We start from the raw sequence: 13,245 nt of genomic DNA, 5'->3' as shown, positions 1-13,245 counted from the left end.
GATACGTTGGAGAAAGGATTACAGCATGCCATACCCCATTAGAAGATGCCATCTCTCTCTGTCTCTCTTGATCTCTCTCTCTCTCTCTGGCAAGTACATGCACCACTAGCAATTTAAAAAAAAATTACATTTTGTTTACCCATTCATTAGTAGGTTGATATTAATTGATAGGCTATTTCCACCTGCAATTCCTTTTTATTTGGGGATCAAAAAAGAAACTGAAACACAGACTATTCATCCATTAATTCCACGGCCTAAATGCACCCATATTTTTAGTTTCATATTTGACCAAAAAGAATACCAAGTTAAAAAAAAATTGTTTTTTAATGTATGAAAGCAAAAACCTGGAAAGGATTTTGAGGAGCCAACACATGAGTTCTTTTATAGGTACAACCATTCTCAGTAAACATAAAAATCTCATGCTTTCTTTTAGTGTAATTTGAAATTCAAAATAAAATAAATATCATAACTAAAAACAAACCAAAGCAATAAGACAAAGTCCTGCTTTGTTTTCAAACTACACATGAGTCCCTTTTTCTTAACTTCATCGAAAATCACTGATTTAAACCAGTCCCAAAAAAGGAAATTATGGGAATAATTCACTCTCAGAGTCATCCTTCTTTTTGCTTAGCAAATATCTGAGAAAGTTCTATGATAATTTCTGTCAACACCCAACACTGATATGTTGTAGAAGAATCAGGAACCTAGACTCAATTCTAATGTTAATCAGCTAAGAGAATTTGACAGAACTTAGCTTCTCAGAACTTTGTTTTTCTTATCTATAAAACTGGGATGTTGAAATGTGTCCTTCCAGCTTTAAAAACTATAACTAATTGTCACCTCAAGGATGGACTAAAAGAACAGATAGCTCTATTGCCAAACCTATGGAAGCATCTGAGTTTCTTTATACGCAGAGGTTATTGGGAAGCACTGAACATTGGTGGGTGGAAGAAAAAAAATTAATAGTTCCAATCCCAAAACAAATTTTCACAATGTGGGTTCATTACTGGGGCTGAGCTATGAGAAATAATTCAATTTAGTTATAAGTTTTTCAATTACACTTCAAAACTTTTTTTCTAGAATTTACTCTTAAATTATGCATGCATTTGGTCCTTTCCACTGATTAAAAAATAGGTACTCATGTTTGACTAGAAAAATCACTTTACCTTGTTTTACCAGTGAAAAAAGGCAAGTTATGGATTTCCTCACTTCAAACGTGCTTCCAGAGAAACGCTTTTTATCAGAGAGCCTCGGTAATGAAGACTGATCTAGAAGTTTGCCTCATTTCAACGCTCTAATGTGTCCTGGGCTCTGAGATTTCTCTGTTCTCCAACTGGATAATTATTTTCTGTCAGTTGTTAGAAAAGGCGATTGAGAATAACTTCCCTTCAACCAACCAATTTCCCTTTTAAGCAGTTTCTTTGACAAATTGCAATCTCTGTCTCCTCCAAACATAAAATCTCTTTTATTACATACCTTTTCCTTTTCCTTCCATGAGCAAGAGACAAAGAGAGACAGAAAGATAGCACTGAAACAGGATCTTGAACTGTGATCCCTTCCACTCCACCCCATGGCCTCAGTCAGCCCTTAATCATGGGCATACATGTGCCCAGCGTGCTCAGAGAGATCTCCAGACACAAATTCTGAACCTTCTCATGTGGATCAACCTTGCGGAGCCTCAGGGTTCACCACTGTGCCATTTTCCAGTTCTATTTCTTTTTAATAATGAAAGGATTCTAGAACTCTTGTCAAACCTTGTCTTCAACACTTGGTCACAATTTGTTGAGCCAGAGTACTGCTTCTAGAATGCAGGTCTTATAGCTTAGATTAGAACTCTTCTCATTGGCCATACTCCAGATTTTAGCATCAACAAGTAATTCCTTTTCTCCAAGTCTTTCCCACACAATGTCATTCACATCTGATGGCATGACTAGTTGTCACCACAGCCATTACATGCTCTAAGATTGAATAACACAGATACTAACCTGATTCTGAATAACTCTCTAAGATGTAGCCAATTTGTTCTCTTTAATTCTAGAGAGACAGAAGTGATTCTTTCAGGCAACACACTCCTGAATTCTAAAAATTGGAATACAAAGACCAATCACATAGAACTTGCTATACTTGAGAGGATGGCAATTTCCAAGAGAAAAAAAGGCTAACTCAAGATCCAAATGGGAGACCAGCAGTTGGTGTAATGGCTATGTCACTGAACTCCCACGTAGTCGATTGCGGTTCGAATCCTGGGCCCGGTGGCTTTAACTGACACCGAGCACGTGTGCATGTGTGTCCAAGATCCTGAGAGGAGAATGAAGGAGAAGGGATTGGGGTGTGGCCATCCCCCCTGGGGGGTGATTTCTTGCTTTTTGTCTCTCTATCTCTTTCTTTCTGGCGAATGCCCGCACCCTATAGCAAAAACTTTTCCAAAAAAAAAAAAAAATCCAAATGGAGCTCTTCTGCATGATAGAGCTTTGAGAGCAACAGTAGGAAGTTCTAGTAGGTCTAACGCTCGATGGCCCAGGAGCTTCATAAAAAGGCTTATAAAGTCCTTCCTGTTGTGAGGATTAGTGTAAGGAAAAAGGTTCATGGAAAGAATGCTCCCATTCTTTGACATTGCATAATATTAATTAGGTAATTTTTGAAGGGTCAAATATGTACTATGAACATCAACACCTAAAGCTTCTTGCTTTAGAGTAATATAATATTTCACAATATATTAACCACTTGGTCCTCAATGGGTTTTTAGTTCTTTCATAATATGTTTAAGTGAAAACAGCAAAAATGAGTAGTTTTTCTTGAATTGTGGTAAAATATATAAGTATTGGAGGAAAAGAATAAGCCAGAAACCAATCCCCATAAGTAATGTATGTATTCATCTCCACCATCCTGCCTCTACGAAGGAGATGCTTCGGTGAAACCAAATGATGAAAACAGAAAGGTTGTTCAATAGGTTAAGACCACCTGAACACAGCCCAGTGGGATTATTATTTCTTGGGAAGCTTCACAAATAAAAGGTTATTGTTGAATCTTGTTTCCATGACTTCGAGCAGTTGCTTATGTTTTGAATATCTATGCATCTAACTTTCTAATTTTCCTTTTAAAATATAGAACAGCTGGTGTTCTGCTCATATGTTATGCATAAGTAGCCCACAAGGGACAAAACCCCCCATTAATATGTCGAATTATTTTTAACACACTTATATTTCTATCCTGAATCATCATCTCTGAAAAATGGCAAGTTTCCATCTTCCCAGCTGGGGGGAACACCTGCAAAACACAAACCCAAACTGTGACACATCTGGTACAAAAAAACCAATCTTGTTTCATCTGGCCAGCAGACTAAAATATCAAGATTGCTGAACAGAAACAATGCAAAAAGTTAACTGCCTCTTACATGCAGTCAACGCAGATGTGTAGCTAAGCTGTTTATACTGTAAACGCATGTGTATGTTAACAGAGCACAGAACCCTTTAATAAGCCTGCTTTGGAATATAAATGCAAGAAAATTTTTTAAAACTTGGATGCAATAATTCTTTTCTTAAACCTTCCAGTAGAAACTAATTTCTGCAGAATCTCAGCATTATCTTTAAACAGATACATGTAACACAAATACATGATTTCTTTATTTATGTATCTCCCAATTATTCTCTTTAAAAACTGTATTCCATGTTTTCGCATTTTAATATTTAGATTATGTTTCTTTAAATGGAAAATTACTTGCACATGGCTTAAACCAGGTGTCTTGAATTTTGTTGCCCCAAAAGTGCACCCTAACATAGAATTGAGTTAGATAAGTTTCATGGGTTATCTCAAGAAGTACACTACAAGAAGTGAGGAAAGTGAGCCAGGGAAAGAAGATGTTCAAGTTTATTCTACTAATAAAAGAAAAATACCTGAGTCTGAACAATTTATAAAAATGGAGGTTCATTCAGCTCACAGTTTGGAGGTCCAAGGTCCAGGGGTGGCATTTGGTGAGGTCTTTGGCTACTCCACAACATGGCAGAGGGGGAGGACATGGGCATATATGTCTTTGTGTCTCTGTCTTATTTTCTCTTCTTATAAATCCACCAGGAGAGTTCCCCTTTCATCACACCCCCGTCAATACTTATCATTTTTTGTTTTTTTAATCTTAGACATTCTGACTGGGGCTAGGTGTTTTGATCTACATTTCCCTTACAATGAGGGATGTTGAACGTTTTTTCATATGCCTTTTGGCTATTCATATGTCATCTTTAGAGAGTGGTTTTTTTTTTCAACTCATTCTCCCATCTTTTAATAGGGTTGATCATCTTTTTTCCAAACAGCTGCTTGAGTTCCTTGAGTATTCTGGTTTCCAGTCCCTTACCTAATCCATAATTTACAAAAATATTTTCCCATTCTGAGGGCTGTCAATTCACACTAATGACTGTGTCTTTTTCCACTCAGAAACTTCTGAGTCTGATGTAATCCCACTTCTCTATTTTGGGGATTATCAACTGTGCTTTGGGGATCTTATTAAGAAGTCTTTCTCTACCCCAAAATCTCCCAGAGTTTCCCCAGTGTTTTCTAGGGGCAGTTTTATAGTTTGAGGTCTTAGATTTAGATCTCTGATCCACCTTGACTTGATTTTTGTTGAAGGCAAGAGGTACGGGTGCAGATTCATCTTTCTGCAGGTGGAAATCCAGTTTTTCCAGCACCATTTGCTGAAGAGGTTTTCCTTTTCCCACTGAATTGACTGGTACCCTTTGTCAAAAATCAGTTGACTATATGTTGGAAAATTTATTTCTGGGGACTCTATTCTGTTCCATTGGTCCACATGTCTGTTTCTGTGCCAGTATCATGCTGTTTTGATTATCACAGCTTTGTAGTATATTTTTGGATCAGGGAGTGAGATGCCTCCCACTCCACTCTTCTTGTGTAGAATTACTTTGGCAATATGGGGTCTTGCATGATTCCAGATGAATTTTCTGATTGTCTTTTCTAGATATGTGAAGAATGTGTCTGGTACTTTGATTGGCATTACATTAAATATGTAGATTAATTTGGGTAGAATTGCCATTTTGATTATATTAATTCTTCCAATCCAGGAACATGGGATGTCCTTCCATTTTTTTGTGTCATTCTCAATTTCTTTTTTTGTAATTATTTATTTATTTATCCACTCATTTATTTTTTTTTTATTTGACCAGAGAGAGACACACAGAGAGAGAGAGGGAAAGTGAGAAAGCAAGCCACCAGGTCCGGGACTCAAACCGTGTCAGCCATGTGGGAGTGTCCAGTACCTTAACCACCACACCACCTGCTGGCCCTTTCAATTTCTTTTTTTAGCTTCTCACAGTTTTCCTTGTGGAGGTCTTTAACTTCTTTCATTAGATTTATTCCTAAGTATCTTATACTTTTCGTGGCTATGGTAAATGGAATAACTTTTTTCAGTTCTATCTTAGTTTGCCTGTTGTTCATATATAGAAATGCTGTAGATTTCTGTATACTGATTTTTGTATCCTGTAACTTTACTGTATTCGTGTATTACTTCCAAAAATTTTTTCATGGAAACCATTGGGTCTTCTATGTATACAATCATGTCATCTGCGAATAGAGAGAATTTCGCCTCTTCTTTTCCTATTTGAATGCCTTTTATTTTTTCTTCTGATTGCGTTGGCGAGGACTTCCAGTACCATATTGAAAAGGAGTGTAGAAAGTGGGCATCCTTGTCTTGTACCCATTTTTAGTGGGAAAGCTTTTAGCTTTTCTCCATTTAGGATGATGTCCGCTATGGGTTTCTCATAGATAGCTTTTATTGTGTTGAGAATGTAAATTAGTCCAGCCACTGTGGAGGACAATTTGGAGATTCTTCAAAAATCTACAAATAGAACTATCATATGATCCAGAAATCCCACTCCTTGGTATCTACCCAAAGGACAGAAGAATTCTTCATTGGAAAAGCGCTTGCACATCGATGTTTATTGTGGCACTATTCACAATTGCTAAGACATGGAACCAACCTAAATGCCCATGAACAGATGAATGGATAGAAAAACTGTGGCACATATACTCTATGGAATACTATTAAACCATAAAAAAAAAAAACCTGGCTTTTGACAGAAAGTAGAAGAATATGGAATATTTACTGCTGAGTGAAGCAAGCCAGGCTATGAAGGAGAGACATTGGATGTCCCACTTAATATAAACCGAGTGTCGCACTCTGTGACTGAAACTGATGGACTAGAGGATATACAAACACAGTAAATGGGTGTAAATACCAGATAAAGTGTGTGTGGAAGGGTAGGGCCTGAGGAAGGGCATTTAGAAGAAAAATATGAAGGCAAAGTATTAATGGGACAAAGAATTATAGTATTATCTATTGAAGATATTTTATAGTTTTATCAACTGGACTAGGGAGAAATGTTCACACACTGAAATATTCACTTTATAAGCTAAATAATGTGATTGAATGTATAAAAGAAAATTAAATAAATAAAAAAATAAATAAATAAATCCACCAGGTGTCAGTCATGAGGATTACACCCTGATGACCTTAATCCCAATTTTCCTCCCGAAGGCTCTTTTAACACCATAGTCAGATTAAGTTTCCACCCTCTTAAACTCCTCATAACCAAACCTCAACACACAATTGAGGAACTAGGAGAGGAGGGTGGACATTTACACCATAGAAAGATGACAATAAATGAGGGAGTTGATGAGTGGTCACCTCTGAGGGCAACTGGAGCTCAGTTGTTCTTAGATATTTGGATAAATTGTCTAGTACCAACCTCAGAAACATCCTACTAGCAGCTGCCTAGCCTAGGGCACTTTTCTACCAACTGCCATTCTGTGAGAAGGGCTGCCCATACTCAGATCACTGCCTACAGAACGGCAGGCTCCTTCAAAGGTGAATTTTCAGGAGAGCTAATGAAGCTAAAGCCTCAAAGGTCCTCCCTTGAACCAGCCCCTTCCAAGGCTCTGGAAGGGAGCATGTACAACAGTTCAGGGCAAGGAGTCCCATTGCATCTACCACCAGATGCAAGTAGTAGAGAAAATAAAGCTGTAGCTAATCTATGGAAAAGTCTTCTATCCATCAGAGATGAAAAATTATAAGGGGAGGATTTGGTTTTTAACCAATTCCCACTCATATATACACTTAATTATGAAGTATATATAATTATAAATGCACAATATCATAAAAATATATTTGTATATATCTGTAAGAACTCACCAGAAATTATTCTGGTAATGAGAAGTAAACTGTAACCAAAACTATTTTTCAGTAATACCAAAAGCTGTAATGTATTGACAGGAAGAAATAAATTTCAAATAGAAGTAATGAATAGACTCCTGGGTTAAATAGTAATCAAATTAATGAAGAGGAGTCAATGATGTGAACACACTAGAAAAATATTTAAATGTCCTCTGCTTTGATATGGAACAATAACATCAGTGAATATCACATAAACTGATTATTATACACTACAACAGGGCATCAACAATTCACTGACTGAGGTCAGCAGGTGGTATGGTGGTTAAGGCACTGGACTCCGATGTGGCTGACCACAGTTTGAGTCTCGGATATAGCAGTTTGCTTTCTCACTCTGTCTCTCTGGTAAAACTGAAAAATAAATAATAATAAACAACTCGCTGGCTAATAGGTAGCCATTTCAAGGATATTTAAGATGAGCCTCTGCAAAAGAAAATTTGGAATGATAAGAACCCAAACATATTTCATGTAATAGAAATTTGATAGAGGTTTCCTACATTTAACAGAAATATTTAAAATTTACATGGTTGCAATGTCTTTGGTTGAAGTCAAAGACATTTTATAAAGTATCAGTTGAAAAATTTCAAACATACTAAAGACTGAAATATAGTTCTACTAATTAACATTTTCTACAGAAATTCTTGTCATAAGCAATCAGAGTTTTCAACTAAATATGTAGGGAGCACAAGTGGGGAGGGAGCTGTGTTAGTGAAAGCACCCCTGGACAGATCTTAAAGGTGGAACATGGCTTTTTTAAGTAGAGGAAAGGAGTTTCAACAGAGAGAATTTATACACGAAGGCATGGAAGCAAAACACAACAAACAACATGTCAAGAAACCTCATAAACCTTATGGTTCCTAACACTCGGCCAAGATCCTGACTCCTAATACTGAATGATGTGGTGACAAATCTCACTCCATCCACCAGTTTCTTCATTTCCCCAACCTTTTTTTCTTTCTTTCCTTTCTCCCTTTATTCCATTCTTTCCACAAGCATAGATAGGATGGCTATTTATTCCTACGTTTAAGGAACTACAGTTTACTGGAGAAACAATCAAATAATCCCACGAACAAATGAAATGTTTAAATTACATAGAATTTGTAAATTGCAACTGTGACCATGTCTACAAATAAATAAATAAATAATGCATGAGGTGCTACAAGAGCCTGTATTAGAAGAAAATTAAATGACATCTCAACCCTCCCTGGAAAAAATGTCACATGAAGATCTTAAAGGTGAGCAAGAGTTGGGCTGGCCAGTAGTATGGTGGTTAGGGCCACTGGACTACCACAGTCTGAGTCCTGAATCTGGCAACTTGTTTTCTCACTCTCTCTCTCCCTGTCTCTCTCTGGTCAAATAAACAATATTAAATAAATACTTTAAAAAAATGAGGAACTAACTACATTATAAAGGTAGGAGAAAGCAAAAAGAGATGTGCATATATGAATACCATTGGCAGGAATGAACATTTTCTGGGACAGAGTCCAAGCAACCAAAATAATGATATGCCTGGAGCTTGGGATAAGCATGGAGAGATGAGCAGATATCATTGAAGAAGCTGCATCTGTATTCGTAGATCAATGGGAAGCTATTGGGTTGTCTGGAAAATCATGAGGCTTTTTTTGCATAGAAAAATATGTCATGACTTTCCCAACAACCTACTATTTATTTAAGCAGGTAAGTAATATCATCAGATTTGCACTTTGACCTGGAGATAGGCTGGAAGAGGAATGGATGCAAGTTAGAAAGTGATCCCAGCAACCTGGGGAAAGATGCCACGTTAACTTGGACAAGAACACAGGTTGCGAGATGAAATGAACTATTCAGCACATGTAGGAGACAAAAATCAAGGACCTCATAGATGGAATGTGAGAGTGAAGGAGAAGGAAAATGAGTGTAGGTTTCTGGCTCCCATAACTCAAATTGTTATTTACTCCAGTAATGGTTTCCAAGTAGAGAGTACAGAATCTGGCTGCTTCCATCATGTGATTCTACCACCCTGAGCAAATGGCTTGCACCTTCTGAGCATCAAGAGCTGAGTGGATAAAACACAGAGGACTGAAAGTGAGAATGTGTTATGGGGAAGCCTGGAAGTGGCTTCCATCTCTGGCTCATCTTCCTTTGTCCACACTTCACTGTAAGGAAGGCTGGGAAACAGTCTTGCTAATGTGTCCAGGAAGAACAAACAGGTTTGCTCATGGGCTAGCAATCTGCCTCAATGGGCAAGCAAGAAATGAGTATATTCTTTATTCTGGTAATAGAAGTATTTCACAGGAATAGAAAGCAGTTTGCTGATTATTATTTTTAGTTTCACTTACTTTTCTCCTCATTTCTATATCCCTCCTCTTTAATGTATTTATGTTCAAAGATAGAGCCCTCACTGAACTCCACACTTGCATATATTCATTTTTACTGAGAGCAAATCACCTTTTTCATACTATTTATTCATTTAGTAGATATTCAAGTTTCTATACTATTGTCTCAGCCTTGTTACTTACTCCAGTCTCAAAAGTAGCAGAAATAAGATAAAACTAAGAATTTGCTTTTTAAAAAAGAGCATTAGAACTCCATTGTTGGGACCAGCAGGTGATATGGTGGTTTAGGCACTGGACACTCCCACAAGGCTGACCACCATTCGAGTCCCGGACCTAGTGGCTTGCTTTCTCACTTTCTCTTTCTTATCAAATCATAAATTAATTAACTAATTAATTCTTTCAAAAGAAACTCCGTTGTTAATTTATGAGGAAAATATTTGCACACAAATATCATTATTTAGTGTTATTTCTAATAACCAAACCAATGAAATCAGTATAAATTTATAATATTGTAAATCTACATCCATATATAGAATATTATACAGTGATTAAAATCATGTTTATAAAGAGGTATTTATGGAGTGAAGGATGCTTATTATAGTGTTAAATAGAAAATGCAGAAATGCTATCTCAATTACATAAATCTTTATGAAAAGAAAAAAGTACCACATGTTAACTAGCTATTTCTACAAAAGGATTAAAGGACCATTGTATCCTCTCTGTACTTCCCTATGTCTTAATCATTATTATTATTTTTTTATGCGAGAGAAAAAGTATGAGAGAGAGAGAGATTTTTTTTCTTTTTTTGAGAGAGAGAGATTTTTGCTATAGGGTGTGTGCACTCACCAGAGAGACAGAGAGAGAGGCAGAGAGACATAAAGAGATAACCCCTCCCCAGGGGGATGGCCATGCTGCAATCCTTTCTCTTCCACTCTCTTCATGGGATTTTGGGCATGCACGCACATGCACTCGGCATGAGTTTTAAGCTGCCAGGTCCAGGACTCGAACCTCAGTCAATTATGTGGGAGACCAGCGACATAACCACTATGCCATCTGCTGGTCCCAAGAGAAATTTTTGACAAAGCCTCACCATGTCATGACCCCACTGCCCCAGCTTACCATAGTTAGAACCACAGGCAACCTGTTCACACTGCGCCAGGAACCAAACCTGGACCTTCCATGCAGTCCCAGCAGCACCTTTCCACCTGCAACACTTCAGCTGGGTCTTAACAATGAATGTCATATCAGATTTAAAAGTTCTTTTTTTGGGCCACTGATGGCATGGTGGTTAAGGTGACTGGACCCCACATGGCTGACTGTGCAATTTGAGTCTCAGACCTGGTAGTCTGAAAAACCTGCTAGGCACATGTGTGTACATGCCCAAAATCCCAAAAGGAGAAATGGACGAGAAAGAATTGCAGTGTAACCATACCCCATAATAAAGGTGCTATATCACTTTTCCTTTCTCTGTCTCTCTCCAGGGAGTGCACATGGCCTCTATAAAATTTTAAAAATAAAATAAATTATTTTTTAAGATGCAAAGCAAACTCAAGGAAATCATAGTTGCTTGGAAATATGACAAGTAATCCAGCCAAGTCATATTTAAATTTCCCAAACAAAATGGGCATTAAACTGAAACTAGAGGCTCAGTCCAGAGTGTAGAAGCAGATTACTAGAATCTTCCCTATGAGTGTTTATTCAGTGTTTTAGTATATGCTCTACCAGTTCCATTAACTGATTACTTAAACATCTTAGCATCATGTACAGAATCCACAGACAGGTTCCTCAATGCTGACCTGGTAGGACAAAGTCAAAACACGATCTTTGAGTTGAAAGTTCAGGCCTGGGTAGATGAGGTGAAGTAACAAAGTCAAACCTTCTGGTTAGAGAGAATCAGGGGAAAAGGCCAGAGGTTAGCCACCCCAACAGCAGAGACCAGAGAGGCCAGATGTCAAACACACAGATGCAAGAAGCAAAAGATACGGTAGCAAATTGGATTCAGAAGTTAAAAGAAGTTCAACAACAATTTAGGTACAAGGCAGTTCACAGTAATTCTTGGAGGAATTTAGGCTAATATCTCATTTTAAAACTTAAGACCTGAGACCAGCAGATGGCGTAATGTTTATGTTGTTGTATTCCCACATGGTCAACCGTGGTTCAAGTCCCAGATCCGGAGGCTTGAAACTTATGCCGGGCACATGTGTGTGTATGCCCAAAATCCCAAGAGGAGAATGGAGGAAAAGGGAGATTGTGGTGTGGCCATCCCCCCCAGGGGAGTGATCTCCTGCTTTCTGTCTCTCTGTCTCTAATGAGTGGACATACCCTACAGTAAAAATCTCTCTAAAATAATAAATAACTAAATAAAAATAAAATCTAAGACCTACTTTTTCTGGCATGCTTTATTTTTTTAAAGAGGTTTTTTGCCTTAGGGCACAAGTGCATGCCACAGAGAGAGAGAGAGACATACAGACAATGAGAAGGAAAGTGAGAAACCACCCCCCAAAAGAATAGCCATGCTGTAATCCCTTCTTCTCCATTCTCCTCCCAGGATCTTGGACATATATACACACACACCTAGCATGATATTTTTGTTATTTTTTTATATCACATTTAATCACATATATCTTTACAGTGTATAACATTTCTTTTTCCAGAACAATTACCATGCATAAAAAGTATGGACCACTTCACAAATTTGTGTGTCATCCTTGTACAGGGGCCATGCTAATCTCTGTATCATTCCAGCTTTAGTATATATGCTACCGAAGCAAGCACCTCGGCATGATTTTCTTTTCTTTCTTTTTTTCTTTCTTTCTTTTTTTTTTTTTATTAAATTACTTATTTTACATTATTTGACTGAACATCATCACAGCATACAAAATGTGATGTCCCATCCAGAATACACTGTAAAGTGACTTAATCATAAATGTTATCATCAACAAATAATTTTCCACTTCTTGTTTCTTGTATATATATATATTTTATTTTCCCCCTATTTCTCACCCTCTGCCATTTCCCAGCCTCTTCCCACACTGTCTCTGGTACTTGTAGTTACTTTCCATTCATTTTTTATTTTTTTCCCACATTTCATTAATTCACAAAATATCTTAATTAATCTAAATACTTTCAATAGCAAGTTCAGCTGATATATACATATCTGTGAACATATGTTGACTTTAGGCATGAAACTATGGGTAGAATGAACACACTATAAAGTAGCACCTAGCTGAGGCTATATAGCTTACTGTGGTCCTTAATTAGGTATTTTTTAAATATATTTTTATTTTGCCCACAATCCTCTGCGTTCTTTCTTTCCAGCTTAGGCTTGGCAGAATGGCTCTCACAAAGAAGGGTGGAGAGAAGAAGGGCTGTTCTGCCATCAACGAGGTGGTGACCCAGGAATACACTATCAACATTCACAAGCGCATCCATGGCGTGGGCTTCAAGAAACGTGCGCTTCAGGCACTCAAAAAATTCCGGAAATTTGCCATGAAAGAGATGGGGACTCCAGATGTGCACATTGATACCAGACTCAACAAAGCTGTCTGGGCCAAAGGAATAAGGAATGTCCCATATCGAATCCGTGTGCGGTTGTCCAGAAAACAAAATGAGGATGAAGATTTGCCCAACAAGCTCTACACTCTGGTGACCTATGCACCTGTTACCACATTCAAAAATCTACAGTCAATGTGGATGAGA

At 37.6% G+C, this 13,245-nt stretch overlaps 1 protein-coding gene and 1 non-coding gene across 2 annotated transcripts; one reads left to right on the top strand and one right to left on the bottom strand.

The window, feature by feature from the left end:
* Window positions 1–12,217: 12,217 nt before the first annotated feature.
* Window positions 12,218–12,321, bottom strand: LOC114009773 (U6 spliceosomal RNA). Its single transcript, XR_003551166.1, has one exon. It is a non-coding gene; the product is annotated as a U6 spliceosomal RNA (small nuclear RNA).
* A 549-nt stretch (window positions 12,322–12,870) lies between these two features.
* Window positions 12,871–13,245, top strand: LOC102484542 (60S ribosomal protein L31; the record flags this gene model as incomplete). The annotated part of the gene is made up of 1 exon (XM_027775979.1): window positions 12,871–13,245. A coding segment is annotated over exon 1 (366 nt), but the record flags the coding sequence as incomplete, so codon positions are not given.

The sequence above is a fragment of the Tupaia chinensis genome, unplaced genomic scaffold (genome assembly GCF_000334495.1).
Source record: "Tupaia chinensis unplaced genomic scaffold, TupChi_1.0 Scaffold000622_1, whole genome shotgun sequence".
Classification (NCBI taxonomy): Eukaryota; Metazoa; Chordata; class Mammalia; order Scandentia; family Tupaiidae; genus Tupaia; species Tupaia belangeri.
The sequence above is the reverse complement of the archived record's forward strand: the minus strand, read 5'-3'. Positions and strand labels throughout refer to the sequence as shown.